Raw genomic sequence first — 21,518 nt, 5'->3', positions numbered from 1 at the left:
TCTTTCCATTTTAGCAATGAATTTAAGCATTTCTTGCCTCTCTGCTAATTATCCGCTGTATGAGATTAGCAACATGTAATGTTTTGTTAATAGTGCACCAAGTCAACCACAGTTGGTGCTGGTCGACCTCCATCTGTCTGTCCATCCATCCATGATTGTTTGGTCTCTGCGTTTTTGCACAACTTCAAGGGCATATTTCCACACTGTAATTAATTCCTCCACACAAAACAATCCTTACAGCTCTAGAAGAGTTCGAGTGACGCCCGTGTAGGACATTTCAACGAGACCCTCCCAACCACATATCATTCTTGAGGAGCCACTTGAAGAAACACTCCCAGACTGTTTGTTCAAGTAGAGAGGGGATCTTGCTGCGTCGACTATTATACAACCGTCTACAGGGTGGGCTCTTTCACTTGGCAGTATCACCTATTCTGTATTTCCCTAAAATGGATGTTGTGGTCAAAGCATCAACGATGCACTGTAGAGGTGAAACACAACCATGAAGGAAGGCAGTCAGTCATCCCAAAGGCATATGGATAAAAGTTTAGGAACACCTGGAAAGGAACGTAGGAATATAGAATAAAAGAGAGTATAGATTGAAATGTGGACCTGGTCATTCCATGTGTACGTATAACACCTTCACTTGATGTGGTCAAATCATCAGTGAATGCATTCATTTTTTTTAGAGAGTCTTAAGCCTATCAGGGTGTACCACAAGCATCATCTGTCAGGTCCAACAGCTTGCATAAATACAGATTATTTGTGCATCAATTCTTTGCAGGAATGTTTGAGGCCACAAACTACAGCGCCTCCTGTACATCCGTGTGTTGTTGACAGAGACGTGGTGGAAAACATCATGAGGTCATTCATCATGTCTGTCTTTAAGGACCTTGTGTTTGCTTTGCTGGATGGACTCAGTGAAAACAGGGAGGATGCTAAATACTCTGAAAGAAGCTCTTCAGACATGACGCGTTAGTTAAAAAAAAAAAAAAAAGAATGCCCACGGTGTATACTTGCATTCATTTGGCAAGCAACAGCAGAGTGCAAATACTAATCCGAGGACAGCATTGTGGCACTAAATCAATAACCATAAATAAATGTTTGCATTTTTCACAGTGAGTAAACATCCGCAAAGAAGATGATGCAGCTGCCGGACCACGTGAACCGCATTTAACACCACAGCTTGACCACAGGAAGGCAAGTGGGAATCACGTCACATTCGGTTCAAATTTTAAGAGGGGAAAAAGTAGCACTAAATTAAAGCTCTCTGACCACACACATTTACTACAGCCCACTAAACTATTCCACGACACTTAATGATACATAAAACGAGCACTTTCATCTGCAAACCGTTTGTTCTCTTTTTAACTGTTCGTGAGGTCTCGATGTACATAACTTCACTTATCACCTCTGTGATCTGTTCTACGTGTATGTGCATGAACACACGACAGAATCTCAACATATTTTTTCAGTGGCCAGGATTGCAAAAGAGGATATTTATTTTCAATTTCACGGCATTCCACTCATCTGTAGCTATACTTGTAAAAGAGGTTTATTCCAGATGCAGCAAGATCACAGAGAAGAGTTGTAGATAAGCTTCAGACATATCTGCAGCAAGCTCAGATTCAACCAGTAATCCAATTATTGAAATTTAAATGCTCAAATGTACGTGTTGGACACATGACCAGACATTTTTATGCAGGTTACTCAAATGCGGTAATTGTAACAAGAAATATACTGAAGAAAATACTAAAGTAAGATTTCAGTCCTATTTTATTCCTTCGGAAAAAAAAACATTTTTTTTTTTACACAAAATAACATTCTGGTACAGAGCGATTCAGACTTACATCAGTGTGCTGCCCTCTTGTGGAAGGTCAAAAATAGAACGTTCTTGAAAATAAAATACAAGTTTCTTAGTATAACAATATATTGAAAGTCATAGAAAATGTCAGACACATTTTCCTTGTATTACAAGAAATGCAAATCTGTACTCAAAATCAAATAAGTATAGTACAAGCATAAGTTTGCCAAACGATCTCTGTTGTTAGTATTTATCCACATTATTTATTAATGTTACATTATTTTGAAACGCAAATGAATCAAATTCAAAATGCAGTTGTGTCACCAAAGTCCTTGTTCCATTTGTTGTATATATTGAGAGTTGCTGGGCTAACACTGGGCTTGATGCGCTTCAGGGAATCCTCAAAGTCTTTTATCTTGATGTTGCGCATCTTGAAAATGAGAGGAGGATATCTTAGATTAACTTCCAAACTAAGGAGAAGGAACATCATTGATTGCATGTACTAACCTCACTAGCATCCATGTGACGAACTTGGTCTGGTCCCAATTCTGTGTGAGAAGATTTTCACATTAAATAACGTAAATCTTACCTACGGGACAAGATGCGATCATTTATCACTTGAAAGGTTCCTACCTCTGATTGGCCCCAGTGCAGCATCTTTAGCCAAGGATGTCAGATCACTTCCAGAATACCCTGCAGTTGCTCTATTAATACAGAAAGGGTGGCACGTTCATCATAAAATCTTGCGGGGTAAAGTTGTAAATATAGACATGGTGACTATAATAAACTCACTTTGCAAGCCAGCACAACTCATTATTGCTCAGTGGACTCCCATGCTTTGCTAGAAGATGTTGCAGAAGTGTGACTCTCGTCTGACAAAATATAACATCAACAATTATAGGCTGACAGCAAAAGAAACCCTGACTTTGGTAGGGATGGTAAATACCTTCTCATCAGGCAATGCCACGTAGACTCTTTTTGCAAAGCGCCTGCAGGATATACCAGAGAACACTGATGATCCAGACAAAAAAAACAACTAACCGGAGTGATTGTTGTGCAGAACAAAAGGGTACAGTGAGGTACCTTAACACTGCTTCATCTAGTTCCTGAGGTCTGTTGGTGGCTCCCATGACAAGCACCCTGTCATTTCCTCCAGACTGCACCTGACCCAGAAAAGCACACCAATGTGACAATAAGGACGCAGCAATAACTACAACACGTACCTTGCGTAGTAAGCATTAAATGTCCTAAACCTCTTACCCCATCAAATTCAATGAGGAACTCGGTTTTTAAACGACGTGAGAACTCCTGCTCTCCTTCCCGCCTCTCACGGAGCAAACTGTCCACTTCATCTGAAAGTGGATGCAAAATCAGAATATCAAATATAAAGGGGGTCTAATTTGGGTGGATGGGTCCACTCCAAGTGTACAATACTAACCAATGAAGATGACAGAGGGCTGTAACTCCCTGGCAGCAGAAAACAATGCTCGGACAAGCTTCTCACTCTCTCCCACCTGAAAAGAGGTTACAGTGGATGGTGAACATCACACTAAATATATTGCAGGAGAAAAAAAGTACAAATTAAAATGATCACGTGTACAATCTTGACTGCACTTACGTATTTTGACGTCAAACTGGCTGCACTCATGTTGAAGAATGTGCTGTTTGACTCTGCCGCAACTGCTTTTGCCTAGTAAAGGAAGCGAAAACTGCATTCAATTGCTGACTGAACACAAAAACAACAACATTGGTTTTGGTGTGAGAGTCAAGTGCATTCATGCTTCTTCTCGCATGGGAAAAAATACACCACTCATTCCTAATTCACTCACCAGCATAGTTTTCCCATTTCCTGGTGGGCCGAATAAGAGCAAACCTCGTGCAGGAGCTCTCAACCCAGTGAAGAGCTACACAGGGAAAGATTGACCAATCATGAAATGTGGTGCATATTACGGTGACCATGACACATATTTAGACGTTCACCTCCGGTCTTAAGGCAGGAAGAATGACAATTTCCTGGAGTGCTTGTTTGGCCAGATCCTGGCCAGCAATATCATTAAATGTTACAGATGCCCCACTGAAATGAAGACATGAAAACACGGAATAACTACAGAATCTTTTCTCGAAAAGTGCATTATTTCAACTTACGTGTCTACAATTTCATTCAAGATCATGTTTGCCAGTTTGCTGTCCACATTCTTGAAATTTTTCAGCTGCTTCTTTTGGGGCTGCTTTGAATGTCTACCCACTTGTGGTGTTACCTTCGCAACAACAAATAATATCTCAACCTCCATCATAACAAGACACATGATTATTAAACTCATTTACCTTTAAATCAGGGGCTCTATAAGGTGGTCTTCCTGCTGTGGAGGGCCTGGAGTTTCTGGACCCCCCTTGGACGGCAGGCAGACTTTTAGGTTTTGTTTGTTTTGGAACATTTTCTGAAGCATTCTGGGGTCGAATCCTCCCTTTGGAAGCCAATGTGCTCTCTGTACAGACACAGACAGTACTAATTATTATTTATTTTTTTGTCAAGCAGATACAGCATGCATAAGACCCTAACATATTTGTTAGAAAAACATTGACTGGTGTCTACCGAAAAGAGGAGACTATGCAATCCCCATACAGAAAGGCTAAGAATCATATAGATGTGCCCGTAGGAGAATTATATGGGACAAAATCAGATCGTCTCTTACCTAAAAGAGCAAGTCTGTCTTTAGCCATGGTGAGGTTGGTGATCATTTTATCCTGAAGTCTTTTGGCCCGCTCATAGTGCTCCCCTGTTGACAGCTAAATTAGCGTAAAAGCAAGCATACAGTATTGTCCTAATTACTCCGTTCCTACCTTGTCCCGTGATCGTCACCGCGATGCCGCTTTCCAGCTCAACAATTCCCCTCTTGTACCACTGTAGAGCCTCCTCCTTCTCTCCTGCCACCACACAAGAGTTCTTAGAAAGCTGTCACAGAACCGCAAACAAGTAAGATGGTACCCATGGGCACCGTAAACATACCTGTATCATCTTCGTCGATCCTCAGTGCTTTGGATATAGACTCAAACGCTTGCTTATGATGGTTTTTAACCACTTCGCCAGTATCTCTGCCTTTACTCGCATTTGTTTTTACCGACATCACTCCTTTTGTAAATCTACAGCTCAGACTTTAGCATATTATTTAGCACCATGCGGTGAAGTTAGGCTAAATAAACCATTGTAGTCAGATCGATACGACATCTGGAGTTTAAAATAAGTCGGCATCAATATATTTACGATAGTTTAACTCATCGGAAGATTATACCGAAAATAGTACTGTATTATTGTTCATAGCGGTCTATGACACAGTTTGGACGTACGGTATTGATTTCCGAAAGCGATCACTAACTTCCGCCTTCGCATTCAAGCCCCGCCCTCTTGTCCTATTGCGTAGCGAATAAAGAGTACTTCCGTGGATATTTTCAAGATAATAGCATTTTCTAGTTTGTTTTGGAGTCGGAAAAAGAATGCAGCACACTTAAGAGACAAAACTAAACATTGGTTTAATAGTATGGGGATAACTGCTTTTTGAGATAGTTCTTAATTTTTCGGTTCATTTTTCATGATGTATTTGTGTTCAAGACACTCACAATTCAACTGATTAAATTCCTTCTACAAATATGGAACTGATTTAGAAAAGGTCAGGCTTACTACATAGCGATATGTGGTAGGAAATATGCGTTTTAACACACTACGTGTGTGTAAAAAATAAAATACAAAAAATAATATAAAAAATAAAAATAATGTTTGCCAGCAGTTACGTCACGTCCGAGACCCCGCCCATGTGTCTCAGCCAATCACAGTTGTTGAAAGTCATCACTAGGGCAACTTCGGCGACGCCCCTTGGCTGAGTTGCTCATCAATCAAACCAACATTTTCCTCTTGTTTTTTTACCGTGACAACTGTCTGAAATTCTAGTGTTGTTCTTTCTGATTGCGCCCGATGTGTTTCAATTTATGAACTTTGTAGTTTGAGCTGCTTGTCTGAACGTAGGTTCCCTCTCTCGACAAACCGGTCAACAGCAGCTGACGGAACACTTTAGCCCGCAAGCCTCTGAGCCGACTGTTTCCCCTAGTCTCAACTGTTCTTTGTCTTTTCTCCATTAACAAGTTAGCCACAGCCATCAATTCCCAGACTTGTTTGCTGACACTGGCTTACAATTAGATTTTAATCGACTGACAAGATCTAACTACACCAAAATAGGCAGCTTTGGAACCAAGATGTCCAACCGAGTGGTGTGCAGAGAAGCAAGTCACGCCGGGAGCTGGTACTCTGCTTCGGGTAATTGTCAACACAGCACCGGGCGTTAGCACACCGTGTGATAGCTGCCTTTTGTCTTTGACCCCCCCCCAGCATTGTATGTTCTGCCTTGGTTAGCATTTTGTAGTTTGGTCTTTAATACCCCGTGAAAGCAACCCCCCAAATCGAGAGCTTTCGACAACGTTTCATTTGTTGATGGAAATAAGATAGCTAACATTTCGCAGTAGCTTGTCTTGCTCGCTCATTCGTCAATTTCTACCACCTACTCTCGTTTGTGTTTAACAAGATATCTACAGTTCAACATTTTCCAACAATTCGAGCAAAAAAAGGCCAGCGTGACAGTCTTGCTTAACATAGCTATATAAAACATGGCCGCAACTCTTGATGCCATGAAGATACATTTCAGTCTTGTTACGACCTCGTTTAGTTGTGTGCAACACTGGAATGCTTTTAGTTATGCCGTTTAACAGTCCCTGCGGAGAGACAAACAGCTAGGTTAGGGGAACAACATCGCGCATCCACCTTCCCCCATCTCAGCAACCAGTTATCCCTTTAAGCCTCCCTGCCTGCATTGTAATGATAGCTAGTTTGTTCTATATGTCGTTTCCTCTGCTCGATATGAAAAAGCTGCTGTATTCAGAATTGATGCACCCACAAAAACTGTTGTTTTAACTTGAATATGTAAATATGCAGGGATGGTATCCTCAACCAATATTTTATTTGTGCACCCTGGATGCAGTTTAGGCACACCTGTTAAAACTAATAATAATAATTAAAAAAAATCAATTTTAACACAAGCATTTCAGGTTTTTATTGATTTAGCTACTTAAGACGGTTCAGTTTTAGAAACACCTCACAGTCTCTTGCAGTGCAGTTACATACCGCTGCAAAGTATAACCGCTAAGGGTGTGCCTCTTTCCACAAGCAATAGTGGTCATACTGCATAGTTTAATATTGATCAGATACCAAGAAAATACTGGCCTAGTATCGCCAAGATATATACGCATACAAATACTTATAATTAAGATAGAAGTATCATTGAATTGCCAAATCTCAATTGCTGTATCAACATTGGCCAACATTAGGAAAACAGTGAGTTTGACCTTAATCCTTAATGAACAACAGTCTGATTGGATCGATGTAAACAATATAGTTACCATTTCAAAGTATTCTTAGCTGAAACAATATAAAAAGTATGCCATGTTTTATTGATCCTTTCCTTCTATTTTCAGGAGCCCAGCTGAATGCACAACTAGAAGGCTGGTTGTCGCAAGCACAGTCTACAATCAAACCCGCCAGAGCCATCATAGCTCCGTAATCACATTGAAAAACTGAAGAGAAATGTTATCTTGGCTTCCAAGCCATCTCATTTGTGTTGCAAATTTTTTATTTTTTTTGCAGGCATGCAGGGTATACCTACTGTGGTGCTTGTGCCGCGCATGCCTACAAGCAGGTTGACCCTTCTGTTACGTAAGTCTTTGATGAGTCTTTGTTTGAAAGTATAGTGAAACCTCTCGGGTCAGACCTAGAGACTTGCTCAGTATTGCGTGAAATCAAGCTTGAAAGTGTTTTAAGTTTTTGCACCCTTTATGACTTTGCCCTCCAAAGGATACAACTTAACAGGCACTTTTGGGGTTCTGGTACTGTGGAGTGACACAATGTCTTTTACTCTTCAGTCGTAGGGTGTTCATCCTGGGACCCTCTCACCATGTGCCCCTCTCCCGCTGTGCCCTATCAACAGCAGATGTCTACAGGACACCTTTGTATGACCTGAGAATCGACCAGAAGGGTATGACGAGATGATTGAAAATCACCTTCGTGTGAATGCTATTTGGCTATCCGATTAATTACAGTTAATCTCTGATTTTCAGTTTATGCTGACCTCTGGAAAACAGGGTTGTTTGAGAGGATGAGCATGCAGACGGACGAAGACGAGCACAGTATTGAAATGCACTTGCCTTATACTGCTAAAGCCATGGAAAGGTAATTCCTGTTTCATTACAAAATAATAGGCTGGATGTAAACAAAGGCTGAACGGACACAAATCTGGGTGTATCGTGACAGCATAAAGGGGATAATTTTGTGGAGCGTGTACTTGTGGGTTTGTTTCATGTATTCAGCCGTCATAAGAGCTCTTTACAGCACATGCTTAAACATGAATCACATTAGTGCAATCATTCCCTTACATTACTGCACCCTGATTGTTTTCACTGATTTATTCCAAATTCTTGTCAGCTACAAAGATGACTTCAGCATCGTGCCCGTACTAGTGGGAGCTCTGAGCGAGTCCAAGGAACAAGAGTACGGGAAGCTGCTCAGCAAGTACCTTGCAGACCCTTCCAACCTTTTCGTTATCTCATCGGACTTCTGCCACTGGGGTCAGTTCCGATAAACATAAGGAAAGGAAATGACGCGCATATATACGTATGCATTTTAGCGAGTCTTAAAAAGGGTGACTTATTTTTGTTTGTTAAGGTCAGCGGTTCCGATACACATACTATGATCAATCTCAAGGGGAAATCTACAGGTCAATTGAGCATCTTGACAAAATGGTAAACAATGTCAACCTTTGGAGTGTGTTCTTTTCTGAAAGAATTGTTTTCAGAATAGAATGTACTCCTAGTGAAAGTCATCCATTGTGTGTTATCTCTTTGTCTTGAAAGGGGATGGGCATTATAGAACAGTTGGATCCCATGCCGTTCACCAACTACCTGAAAAAGTACCGCAATACCATCTGTGGGCGTCACCCCATTGGAGTGCTGCTAAATGTGAGTAAATGGGGATGAATATACTGTTTAACAAATAGACATAGCTGCCACATGGTTTACTGCCAAAACACTCTACGCCATCAAATGGTGTTCATAAAATTAGATGGATATGTATAAGCAAGTTGAACTGTACTGGAAGTGAAGTTCATGAGATTTTTTGCAAACGGTCAAGGAACATTAAAGAAAAGCATGCCAAGATGAGAACACTGAGCGCATGTTCAGTCAGCGTTGTGTGTTTTGATGTCTTTCAGGCTGTGGCAGAGCTGAGGAAGAGCGGTATAGACATGAACTTCAGTTTTCTGAACTACGCTCAGTCGAGCGAGTGCAGAAACTGGCAGGACAGCTCTGTGAGCTACGCTGCGGGGGCGCTCATCGTTCATTGAGGTCGATGATCGCAGGGGTCACTGCATCGTCGCAGCCCTGCCGTTTATTATCTATTGCCATAACCAGACCTATACACCCTTGCCCCCCTACCTTAACCCCCCCCCCCCCTAAAAAAAAAGCAAAGCCTTCTATTTGCAGGAAGGACTCAGTCAGCCACATCACCTTCCCAGCGCTCCTGTCTTTCTCCCCACTATCCTCCCAGTTTGCTGTCAGTCTCAGAATATTAGGTGGAATATTTCAGTTTCAAAGCGACATTCTGAGACGATAGGTCGATGGAAAAATTTTGAGGTCAGATAACGTTTAACATGATTATGGTTTGAATTAAGTGGCGATCTTATTTGGGCTCTTGTGAGGGCCACAGTCGTCCCCTGTCCTCTGAACTCAATGGATTTTGAGTTGTGATAAGCAATCATCGGACACTTGGTGGTTCATGCTCATGTAATCTTCCTCAGATAAATAATGAAGACAACAAATCTTCAGGATATGGAAATCAAAAATAGTGATCTATTACAGGAAAGCTAAAGAAGTGTTTTTTCAGCTGTGTCAAACCAGTTTCACATAGTACGTTGGCATTTTGAACAACAGGGCTGCATTTAGTTGCGTTCACTAACCCCCTGCTTTACAAAACCAAAAACCAGATAAAGCTCACATTACTTAAACTTGTTTTAATCTATTTTATTTTTAACAAAATCTTATTTATCCCCTATCTAGTTTTAGTAGTTGTGATATTTACTGATTACTGTGTGGATTTGGACATAAGCAGTGTTGTCATAGATGCTTTTTAGTCATCAACATAATTTCCCCCCATTAAACCAGTGGTGTGACAAAGCGTTCCATTTTAAAGATACAAATTCCGATGAAGTGTGCAAATTGCCAATCATGTTGTGAAAAAGATGGTTGTTTACCCCCTGCCCATTTACTGTAGGGACTTGTAGAACATTACCAGCATTTGTTTGAATGTTTTGGTTCAATTTCAAATTTGGAATCATGAGGCTGTTAACATATGACAACAGAAAGCATTGGGAGTATTTGAATTTAATCATCAGTGGCATTCAAGCTTTTTACCTTATATGCACAAAGCTATAATGCTGGGCTGTAGTTGGAATTTAGCAGTTACTGCTAAATGAAATGTGCCCCATAATGAGGCGGTTAAGTGCATACAGAAACAGAATGCCAGCAGTTGGTTAATTGTGACGGCAGCATTGACTCATGGCAAAATATTTCTGGCAGCACACGGTTTCCATCATCCTGCCGTTTTTGACACGGGGATTCTCCTCTTGATGTTTCCACTTTTAAAAAATGGTGAACATAAACGAGTACATTAACCCCCAACCCACACACACACTTTTGAAGAGGAAGCTTTAGCCGCTTCTCAATGAACACTAGTTTCTGGATTTGATGACAATTAGGTGGGTAAATTCTTGTGAACTGGGCAATTTTCTAATCTGAAATTGTAATGTGGTGTGTCCACATTTCGAAAACATAGTTGTGAAAAAATATTTCAACTAAAGTTGGAAGACACTCAAAGTATTCCAAGAATAGTTGAGCTGTAAGCATCACTGTAGGTGATCTAGTCCTCTCGACGTTTGTTGTCCTCACCCCCATATGAAAGTAAAGAAAATAGTTTTGTTTGAAACAATGTGGCCACAGACTGCAAGTTGAGTCACCAGTAACTTGGTCTGGTGTTGATTTCAAACCAGTAAAGCATGACAGACACACTGTTGTTGTTGTGCCTTTTTATCAACATTGCACAAACAAATTTATAGTGTATTCTCACAAATAGTCTTATTTAGAAAGTGTAATCGTTTTTTTTTTGCTATGTAAGCCCTGGCCTTTTTTACCTGGTGCCCACAAATGCCACCTTCAGTCCACGTGTGTGTGAAACCCCCCCCCCCCCCCCCCATCTATTGGTTTCCAGTGCTACCAATTGTTTCCCATTTGCTTTCATCAACGGAGTGGTGGTTGTCCCCCCGCCACCTCACCCAACTCCTGTACTAAGACAAAGCCTGAACCTTAACACTGTTCTTTTGGTTTCTAATATTTGTATTTTAGATTTTTTTTTCCTGTGTATTTTTTTTTTCTTGTTAAGAACACGCTAACTTACATCATTTTCCGAAAATATACCACTCCCGAAACGGAGTTTTTTGATCTCAGGTTCCACTGGCAAAGCATCGCAAGATTCTCCAGATAAGGCAAAGGATTTATGTTACAAAGCTAGTAAAATATACTGAAAAGCAAGTATGTTGTCTTGTATTTCCTTATATACACTTATAAATCCAAATGAAATAAGTGACAGTACTGCTCAAAATATGTAAACTGATGAAATGCAGATATCAAAGATGATAGAACATAAAGACAGGATACAAAGAACATTCTGCTTACGCTTTAAAGTAGACAATGGAACCTCAAATTACTTAAGGAAAAAAAAGTCCTACCAGGATACTGTAAGTCACTGACTGTGCTGCTCCTCAGCAATTGATTTCTAAGCTTCTATATATTCAAAGTTTTTTATTTTTGTGTGTGATTCCTCTCCTTCAACAGGAAGTTCAAGTACCCGGGAGGTTTTACTGTAGATTAGGCAATTGCACCTAATAAACTCCCCTTTGTTTGAAAAAGTAAACTCCAAACCTATTTAAAACAACATTGACCATAATGTTATGCATTACATTAATAGTACAATTAAGATGATGTTGCTGACAGCGTTTTTTTCACAAGGCCAATGTCTTCAAAGAGCGTGAAAAACCCTTTGTTTACAACCCTTTGTTTACAACCCTAACCCTAACCACTCTTAATATTTTTCGTCAGTTCATATCTTGTATTGTATATCGTATATCGAGGACAATATTTGCAGTTTCTATAGCGACTTGTAAAGCATTTAGTTTTGCTGTGAAGGAGTCAATCACATCTACATGAACAGCTCCATCTTGAGACAAGCATGCAGGTGAGAAGACTGCATATTTAGTATTCAAGTGACACCACTTCTTAGTCTGGTTACTCTTCATCAGCCCACAGCCACACTTGCTGTCTAAACTCTCAATGTCCTCTTGTGTCACATCTTTTGGAAGAGTCCAGTGGTGAGCAAAAGTCAGATCAATGAGAGAATCCCGAGTGTCATGCTGTAGTGCTGCAGCCACCGACTCAAGAGAGCTGCAGAAAGCCTCCACGCCGAGAAGGTACTCCGTTTGCAGGCAACCTAACACTGATGCGCTTGATGTGGCGGCACACTAGGATTATAATGGGGGAATCAGTAGAGGAAATAGAGACAGCAATTAAGACAAAATAGAAATCACTCTTACTTGATGTCTGATGTAAGCAGCTAAGTGGGTCTCAGTGCACCCGCCTCCAAGTAAAGCAAACGGTTCCCTCAGGGTAAGTCGTAGCACGTGTTCCGTCTTCTGAAATGCCACCTTTCAAGGCCACACAGACAAAAATAAACAATATAAACAAAAACAATATAACCACCTTTTTTTTTTTTTAAATCGTACCTTCAATTCATTTAACACGGTCTCATTCCTGTGACAGAGGACTGTGGTACAAATCACAGACTCCTCAGCAGGATATAAATGCAGCATAGTCTTGGATCCAAAATGTCTTGAGGTTACATTCCTCACTTTTCCGTAGGCCTTGTGTGGGATTGTCGTGTGTAATGTTGCGACAGGTTGAGCCCCTGTAGAGGTAAACAAAAAGTGTGATGAATAAAGCCACAGATACAATTCAAAGTAAAGGAATGGATTAGAATGTTAAACATTTACCCAGATCTCTGATATTACTAGAAATGATTTAATACATTTCTAGCATTAGACCAATTATATACTGTATGCAATATTTGAGGGCTGTAAATTAATAGCTGACGTTGCAATAATGTCTCAAATTGCGAATACCTGTGAGTTGAGTAAGCGGCTCCATGAGATTGATTCCCACCCTCTCCACGACTATGATGCCGTGACTCCTTAGGTATTGCTGCAGAACTGGATGGATAACCTTCTGACAAACACATAGCTTCACATCATCTTTCAATGCCTGTTTGGCCATATCGAGGAGGTGATCCAGGATCTGAGATTCCATGTCAACGCCGTATTGGACCTCAATCGGTCCATCTCCTATTTCAGAAAGGTCACCCGCAAGGGATGTGCTGAACAATACCACACGGAGTGGTTCGCATGGTTGAGTCATCAACTCCAAGCTCTCAAAACCATCTGGAATGTCAATTAATAATCCTGGAAACACTGCAGATTCCATTACAGAAACACCCTCAATGGACACAATTACTGTCTTGCCCAGAGTTACTGTACCAGAGCTGTTAGACGGTACAGTTAGTAAAAAGGCTTGCACTGCCAACTTGCTGATGTGAAATGCTTCATACTCTGTTAGCATACTGGCTGGTTTGCTGCAGAGAATACTGTCAGCCAACTTGATTAAGTTTTGGCTATTGCAAAAGTCGAGCTTCACTTTACAACCACACGCTTCTTGGTGAAGGTAATCGGTACACAGACCCAAAAGGTGTTTATTTATCCTGACAGCTTCATTTTGTCCTAGACCAGACAGTTTGACTTTTTCAATAAGAGTCACACAAAGTATAGCTGCAAACAACCCGCAGTCACTAAAACGAGATATGTGGCTGCGAACAGAGGCTAAGATTAGATTTAGTAACGGTGTTGATGAATAAATGGCTGGAAGTAGCACTGATGATGTTGAGGTGGTCACAATTTGCCCTCCGATGTTGTTATGAATGTGTTTCAGTCTACCCAAGGGACCATAACAAGATTTGAGAAGCTGACCCAAAAGATGAAGCTTGTTCAAAATGTCACTGTTTTCCAATGGTTGATCCGTGCAAAGCGCTGGGGATTTCTTAACGAGTCGAGACATCGCATTTCCCTTAAATGTTCATTTGAACACCAAATTGGGAAAATGTGGTTCTTGCGGATGAATTGGTTGACTAAGATGCAGAGTTTAAAAACTGTGTTGCAAACTACGGCTTTGCCTGATTGTAATTAAAAGTACAACGGAAAATGAGGGTTCAGTCACGTTAAAATAAAAAGAAAACAAAAACAACATTATTTTTGGACCACAAATCATTCAACGATGACCACACTTGAACAGGCTTAAATCAATTAAGTTATTTCTTTAATCAAATGTAATACAGGCTTCTATATAGAATACTTGTTGCCATAGCAGTTGCCAAAGCGTCGGGTCCTGCGGGTCCTACTTGTCCGGTGGTCGCATAAATAAAAATATTTCAAGCCTACGGTTATAATAAATTTGCGTAAAAATTCAAGCGATAGCAAACTCATAAAGAAAATGATTTTAGTACGCGGTTTTTGTTGCATTAAAACCGACTGCGTTTACACTGGTTTTCGTTGCAAGATTACGCTAAGGAAATGTGACGTCATCTCCAGCAGCCCAATGACAGCACGGAAATTCAAAACTATTAGCGGTAGGAAACGGAGGAAATATCTTAACATTTACTGTAGATGCATGCCTTTAGTACAAAATATTTGCAAAGTACAATATATATGCAAAGGAACAGAGCTGTTTACAGGATTTATGTTTAATTGAAAATTCGTAAAAATTAATCCTGCACTGCAGTGAAGCGAAAACTAGTGTACTGCATTAACTGCAATGGCGCCTCTCAAATTTGTCATTAAGGTAAGTGGAAAGAAAATGTTATACTGTATGGAGAGTTGTAACATAGCTGGTATAGTCTTTAGAGCACAGTATTCATTTAACCTAACATGCATGTTTCTGCTATGTGGCATGAAGCTGAAAACCACGCAAGCATGGAGAAAACTTGCAAACTCCACACGGGACGGCTTGATTCTAAATTTGAACCCAGAACCTTGGAGCCACAAAGCTAGTCGTTCTTTTTCATTGGCAAACTATTTCTCACATACTGTATGTGCACAGAATACTATAGCCTCTGAAGTCCATATCACAGCCAGAGATTGTGCCTGCTTCTATTTCCACCAAGGAACACAGGTGAAACTACAAAATATATTTTATGTACCTGCGGAAATGTTCGTCTGTCTATCTATATATTTAGATAGGTTTCAGTAAGATTCTATTAATTTTATTGTTTCGTAGTAACAGTCTTTAACCGCTAGAGGAAGGCAGTACCACACGTTTAACGTCTACCATACAAGCGTAACGGTTTTGTGCCCACTTAATTTCGAGCCCCGGTCAAGTTTGGTGCAAATGTCAAACATGGATTGCCTCCACCTGAGTCTTTACTAGTGAGAATGTCAATGCATACCAAACAGGAAACGACTTCTATTAAAACAATCTGAGTTGTTCATCCTCAGTTTGATTCCTTGTCGGCAATAATGCAACTCAGATGTTTTTGTTAAGTGCGGGCAAAGCTGATGATCTCTCTCTTGTTGATGTTTCATTTATTGAGCGTTTTGAACAAGGGCTTCAGACATTTTGCACTGATCTCCACATCCTCAACTTTTCCATGTGTGCTCTGCAGACCAGATATTACATTCACTCCTCTTTATTTGTTTCATATGCATGCCTGCATACAGGCCACCCACCACCCCCCAACCATCAGTTGGTTGTGGGAGAGTAAAAAGCCAGAGGTTCACGGCGGGTTCCTTCCCACTGGGCACATAATGACACAGTTGTGTTATTCTCCCTGAGAAAATGCTCAGAGGCTCAACCACACTCAACCAACTAACCACAAACAAGCATGTAAGAAGAGATCAGGCTAAACAATAGCATTGATGCCACTGCAACTGGCTCCTCTTTCACAAAAGCAACACCACTGTCACCGTAGTTTTAATGAATGGATTGACTTCTGGGACAACATTCTCCACGGTAACATTATATTTTGGAATGTATGTAATTCAGTTTGCCTGTTGCAGTTTCCGAGTCCAGTGAAAGCGTTTGTGCATCATGTTCTCTGATTCACAGTGCTATGTTTACTAGGCTCTTCACTAGTAGGTTTTACGATCCTTTCTTTTTCCCCCCCCTTCTTTCAAAGGAGCTCCCACCCTCGTCTGCAAAATTGAAAGGGGTGCACTTTCTTATAGGCCTAGACCATGTAGTCACCCGCTACTTCACAGACCTCCCGAAAAGGGCCTTCAGGCAAAAACATTGAAGTGCTGGCTGCCAGGACATTACCACTCGAGAACCCTGCAATCTGCCTTTTATTAACAGAATGCACCACCGACATTTAAACATCTGATGTAGAAAGCGGTGGCAGAAACCCAGTTGTTGGTTTTTTTTCTTTGTTTGTAGAAAAGGTTTGAGGCACCGCAGAACATTTTCATGTCAGAGGTTTTATGCACTGTTTAGTGTTGTTGTCACTCTGTAGATGAGCCCATGTGGGACCACACATCATGTCTCTGTACACTATCAGAGCAAACATTTTGACGTTTTCCAACATTGCGAATCCATCTTAAGTAGCCAAAGGAGCTGACATTGGGCAGAAAAAAAAACAGCGTACGTAATACTTTTCATAAGGAAACCAAACACCTCCCAGCCAGCAATTTATATTCCCCAATTTCTGAAGGCAGTGTCTGCCCGAGTTTTATTTGCTGTACTTTTCCTGAAGATATTCCTGTCCGTTCTTGCTGTTTGAATTCCACTCCTGGGTTGTGTCTCTTTTTTATGATCAGAAAAGGTGTGCTGACATTCACCTGTATAAAGACTGCCTTTACACGACGCATGCACACGTACACAATGATAATAATACATTCTTGAGTCTCATCACTCTATATCTCTGACAGTTTGAAACATCTAAGTGGAGAACTTTGTTTATTTTTTTCACAGGGAAACCCAGGAGACTCACAGAGGGAGTTTAGAATGAGTCAAATAAAGCCTGTGGAATAGATGTCACACCCACAGATCAAGTGCACTACGCCACATTGTTTGTAGACTACAGACAGAGAGAGAAAGTCCGAAAAAGGGAGAGATGCAAGTTTTCCCGACCGAGACCACATCTGCTGCCCCTTCTCATCTAATGTAAACATCTGTGGCTGGTTAGTGTTAGCCTCTGAGCTAAGTGCAGTCTGAGAAGGTCTGGCTCTTATATGCCGCGATAGCAAAGGCAAAGGGCAACGAGGTGGGGAAGCGGATGAAGCCGCTCGTAGGGCTCGGGCCCTGTGCCCATCTCGGAGCAGTGAGAGCGGACGGCCAGGTCTGGAAGGGAGATAAGGAAAGGTAGAGTGTTTTTGGAACTGAAAGTGATATAGTCCAGAGCCCCGTAGAACAGAAGGGAACCATCAGTGGGTTCGTGACAGGAATTGTTTATTTACGGGCTGAAAATATAATGGAGTTGTTTTGATTCTTGTTTTGCCTGCGGTGGACAGCGGTGAGCTTATGTTTAAGATATTTCTGTTGTCTGTTTTCTGTTTTATACAGCCCACGGTTAAAAGATTGACAGCAGGGAGAATTAGGATCGAGAGCTTTAGCTCTGCCTGTAGGAAGACGCACTCCTATTCATTCACATTGTGTCAGCACACAAAAGATGGGACAACAAAGGATTTGGTATTAAATAGCGTTTTTTTTGTTGTTGCCGCTTCTCATTCAGCCTTCAGCTTACATCCTTAAATAATGTGAAAAGGCCTGTGCAAGACGGAGAACAAAGCAGTGCCGGCTCTCTTTAGTATGCATGAAAAGAGTAACTTCCTCTCAAACTTGGACCGTTATCAAAGGTTCCCCCCCCCAACCGATGAAACAGTCTCACAGACAATTACCTTTAAAATACACTCAAAATAGTTGGTGGATTTGATTTATGAATATGGCAGGTTAATTAAACTCTCGGACCGAGATTGCTCCTTTAAAAGGTTGCGGCATTGAACAATCACACTGAAATATTTTGCCTTCTTTCCGGTTCTTGTGTGCCGTCACTCAAACCTCATTCTGCTTGTGGATATATCACCAAAAAAGGGGGTCACAAGTGTAGGTCATAGTTCATGGCAGAGTTCACCTCAGAGATCCACTGGTCACTCTTTGTGCAAGGAGATGGCAAATTTAGACCACATGATAGGGATGTGTTGGAAGGTAAAGACTTTTTGGGTCAAATTAGATTCTGTCACTTGCATCCTTCTTCTTTCTGTCACACATTCACAACCAACGTCCTTTTGTAAAATCTCAACCCACTCCTTTAACGTTATCACCGAAAGGGGAATTCTGTGCCTCCGTCCGAAACCTTTGCTTGATGAATTAATTGTTTTCTCAGTCATTAGTGTGATTGCATTAGTTTACATTCCGGTTTTCCCCTAGTCTCGGAGAAGAAATCACATGCTGTTTGTGAGCGAAGAGTAGACTGATGCTTATCATGAATGCCTTATTTCCATCAGGTCTTGTTTGCTCCTCTAATGTGATAAAAAGAAGTTAGTCTAACGTTTGCTAGATATCTGGCTGTTTGCCCAAGTAAAAGATTCAATCAAAGGCTAAGAAATAACTTGAGGGGACTCACCCAGCAAGGCCTCTCCTAAGACTTTTTTCATGAGTTCCTTCCTACTGCTCCCTTTAAGATATTGATCAAATTGACCTTGTGTTCTTCTTTAGAGCTCACATTAGCTCGTCTAAATTGAAGCCATGCATCTAATAGATCTTGTGATCCCTGCTAGGATATGTACAGCACCTTGTATCAGTAGATGTATAGCTTTCAGTTCGGTGCTATAGTAACAGTCTGTGTGTGTGTGTGTGTGTCTTTTTTGTATCTACTTTCTGAGGTCTGACTTGTTGAAGGTTTAGATACCTAAACCAGCTGAGCTAATGTCAAATGCAGCTCAAAAACTCACCGTGGGACTCCTCCTTGTCTTTCTGTCAGTTTTGACGGACAAGGTCTGATCCTCTGTTGCTAGGTTTTCTTTCCCACGCACTCGTAATTGTTGGAGGCAGTCAGCTGAGACCGCCAGTCAAGCGTGGACCGATGAGAGACAAAGAGCAAAGGGTGGAAAAGAATACTGATATGTAAAGAAGAGCTGACATTCATAGGCAAGGAGCTTGCTCACATTTCTACAAATGATTTTGATGCGTCACTGTGACTGGCTGGGATATGCCCCAGCTCCGTGATCCTGAACAGATTAAATGTTTTTGGGTGTTTGGTAATTTATCAGTGTTATTATGGATTTAGATTTTCCAAAGACAGATAGAGGCAATGTGCTGATGCTGAATCACATGATGGAACTGTCGACAGTGAAGACAAAATTCAAGATGGTTGGGTTTGCTAGATGTGTGTATTTGTATTTACGCTTTATTGGTCATGAAACGCTGCTTGCCACCAAGTCTTTCCCACCTCTAGAAGAATTTAAAAAGATCAATTTACAATATGAATCATATCATTGAGACAGTAAATTATTGGAACCAGGAATCCCATTTTGTCTTGACAATGTATTGAGTTCAACCAGGCAAATGGAGGGTTTGGTGTTGGCTTGCATCGGAAATTTCAACTTTACCCCTGTTAATTTCTTTACTTACGTCATTCTGAGTACAAGGCCTTGGGAACATACCTCAGGACTAGGTTGTTGAGTTTAGTGTGCAACCTAAGCCCGGGGGATTGGCCTGGCTCAAAACAAAGCTTTGAGTGTGCCATTTTCTTCTATGGACACAGCAGGACACAACAAACCTGAAATCTTTTTTTTATGGAATTGTTGTGTTTTTCCCTTTTTTTCTTCTTTCTTTTCTTCAGTTTGCTGTATTTTCGCACATCATGGTTAAAGGACAATGCTACTGTTTTAGTTGTAGGAGGTGTAGGCGGTGTTAGTCCTTGACTGTCTTGTCCAGGCAGAGGCGAGCTTCACACGAGCCCCATAATCAGTTGCACTCTGCAACTATCTACATGTGTAAACCATAACCAGGTCAGCTTGAGAAAGATATATCAGCAAGTTAACTAGCCGCGTCGGTTCTGGCCTCCCTGTCCCTTGTAGCTTATTGTCATTGACACAATTTTGCTGAGCTTCTGAAGTCCACTGAGCAGCCGCGTTCTTAGGCCTCTACAATATAGTACATACACAGTGTTTTACTATTGCGCCAAAGCATGCATTTTACATGAGAAAAATCTCTTGACACACCATCAAACAAAAATTTTGAATTAACAATGAACATGTATCAATTTACACACAACTTGGATCAAGTTTTGCAGACTTGTCAAACCAGAAGCCAACTTTTTATGTTGGGAGAGAAAACATAAGGCAACAGACAGCACCTAATTTAATTTTAGATGATTGGATAAGAGATCAGATATTTTCGGATAGAGAAAGAAGAGTGAAGCGACTGCTATGAAAGCCCCGGGGTGATGTTGGAGTTGGGTGGGGGGGTGGGGTCGTTTGTCGTTTGTTTCGCTGTCAATCACTCACACTCTGATTTCCTTTGTTGTCTTTGAGCTCAATTGCCTACAGCAACCTGCGGCTGTCCTTCCTCTTTGTCTTGCAGTGTGGGAACTTTGCCGTGCTGGTGGATCTCCACGTCCTGCCCCTGGGCAGCCAAGAGGACGCCAGCTGGTTTACTACAAGCGACATCGAGGTAGGGACACAATGAGAAGGGCGGGCGTGTGATTAAGCGTGTGTGTGAACGAACATCTAGTGTCTGTACTGCTTTGGGGCTTGAAAGGAAAACAGTAGCGTGGAATGTGAAATGACTTTGGGCTTTGTGTCCATTCTTCTTCCGGGGCTTTATTGTTCCTCACCTAGCTTCTTGAACAGACCTCCACACTGGCTGGCTGTCCACTGTCACCAATGCAATCGCAACATGCATGTTGCAAAATGTAATGAAATGTCCCTGTTTTGTAGGAAGTAACAGCTCTGATTCGTGATGCTGTGGACCAAAGAGTTAAGCAGTTCACTGAATCCTTAGAAAAAGGAAGACAGCCAAAACACAAAAAGGAGCTAGCACCTGCTTCAGCTTTTGTTGTGAAAGGTAATCGTTTTATGACCCACATTTCAATGGTTTGGCAATAAATATTTGATTGCCTTTCGTTATGACAGTGATCTCCAACTGTTTTGCAACACAAACTGGTCACACATAGACATTTTAAATTTATAGACAAAAAAAACCCACAACAAAAATCCCACTGATTATACAACTCACCATTCTACTAAAATTTTTAAATAGTGGGGGCCGTGTGCTTGTTTGTTCTGAACAAGCCAGTCCCGTCTTGGCTATTTTTTTTCCCCTTTAAAAAACAAAACAAAACTTCAAATGCTTGAACTTCAATGCCAGTGTCATGGAAAAATCTGTGACCTGTCAGAATGGGTGACCCCTGTGGGTGATGTCGCCTCAGGCGTGTTTGAGACTTCGACAGCTTACGAGAAGGATACTTCCATTAATAGTG

General features: G+C 41.2%; 4 protein-coding genes across 7 annotated transcripts in view; 2 read left to right on the top strand and 2 right to left on the bottom strand.

Annotated features, from left to right (window-relative positions):
* Positions 1 to 1,755: 1,755 nt before the first annotated feature.
* On the bottom strand, positions 1,756 to 5,210 carry spast (spastin). 2 transcript variants are annotated; one of them, XM_061284690.1, is made up of 16 exons: positions 4,809 to 5,210; positions 4,643 to 4,726; positions 4,495 to 4,578; positions 4,127 to 4,287; positions 3,947 to 4,059; positions 3,782 to 3,875; positions 3,631 to 3,705; positions 3,420 to 3,491; positions 3,240 to 3,315; positions 3,062 to 3,153; positions 2,885 to 2,964; positions 2,748 to 2,790; positions 2,594 to 2,673; positions 2,435 to 2,505; positions 2,309 to 2,349; positions 1,756 to 2,231 (listed from the first exon to the last, which is right to left on the bottom strand). In XM_061284690.1, exons 1-16 carry the CDS (start codon positions 4,924 to 4,926, stop codon positions 2,106 to 2,108), a joined length of 1,410 nt encoding a protein of 469 aa, XP_061140674.1. In that variant the 5' UTR covers positions 4,927 to 5,210; the 3' UTR covers positions 1,756 to 2,105. The 2 variants fall into 2 exon arrangements, with proteins under 2 accessions (XP_061140674.1, XP_061140676.1); XM_061284692.1 differs by having other exon boundaries at positions 4,495 to 4,588; positions 4,809 to 4,865.
* A 468-nt stretch (positions 5,211 to 5,678) lies between these two features.
* On the top strand, positions 5,679 to 9,342 carry memo1 (mediator of cell motility 1). Its single transcript, XM_061284697.1, has 9 exons — positions 5,679 to 6,107; positions 7,319 to 7,400; positions 7,488 to 7,556; positions 7,763 to 7,875; positions 7,958 to 8,069; positions 8,322 to 8,464; positions 8,562 to 8,638; positions 8,750 to 8,854; positions 9,106 to 9,342. The coding sequence occupies exons 1-9, from the start codon at positions 6,047 to 6,049 to the stop codon at positions 9,235 to 9,237; spliced, it is 894 nt and encodes a 297-aa protein (XP_061140681.1). The 5' UTR covers positions 5,679 to 6,046; the 3' UTR covers positions 9,238 to 9,342.
* Positions 9,343 to 11,463: 2,121 nt separating this feature from the next.
* On the bottom strand, positions 11,464 to 14,195 carry mkks (MKKS centrosomal shuttling protein). The gene is made up of 4 exons (XM_061284686.1): positions 13,120 to 14,195; positions 12,724 to 12,905; positions 12,535 to 12,645; positions 11,464 to 12,462 (listed from the first exon to the last, which is right to left on the bottom strand). Exons 1-4 carry the CDS (start codon positions 14,102 to 14,104, stop codon positions 12,040 to 12,042), a joined length of 1,701 nt encoding a protein of 566 aa, XP_061140670.1. The 5' UTR covers positions 14,105 to 14,195; the 3' UTR covers positions 11,464 to 12,039.
* A 301-nt stretch (positions 14,196 to 14,496) lies between these two features.
* slx4ip (SLX4 interacting protein) overlaps positions 14,497 to 21,518 on the top strand; it is a 29,635-nt gene continuing 22,613 nt past the window's right edge. Inside the window, exons 1-4 of one of the 3 annotated variants that reach the window (XM_061284693.1) lie at positions 14,499 to 14,884; positions 15,143 to 15,214; positions 20,621 to 20,710; positions 20,977 to 21,103. In XM_061284693.1, the coding sequence (XP_061140677.1) occupies positions 14,858 to 14,884; positions 15,143 to 15,214; positions 20,621 to 20,710; positions 20,977 to 21,103 (316 nt within the window). In that variant the 5' untranslated portion in view covers positions 14,499 to 14,857. Of the gene's footprint in view, positions 14,885 to 15,142; positions 15,215 to 20,620; positions 20,711 to 20,976; positions 21,104 to 21,518 lie in introns of all 3 variants that reach the window. The other 2 variants (XM_061284694.1, XM_061284695.1) reach the window with 2 other exon arrangements.

Source organism: Syngnathus typhle, linkage group LG8 (assembly GCF_033458585.1).
Source record: "Syngnathus typhle isolate RoL2023-S1 ecotype Sweden linkage group LG8, RoL_Styp_1.0, whole genome shotgun sequence".
NCBI classification, from domain to species: domain Eukaryota; kingdom Metazoa; phylum Chordata; class Actinopteri; order Syngnathiformes; family Syngnathidae; genus Syngnathus; species Syngnathus typhle.
Note: the sequence above shows the minus strand (reverse complement) of the source record. Positions and strands in the feature narration are given on the sequence as shown.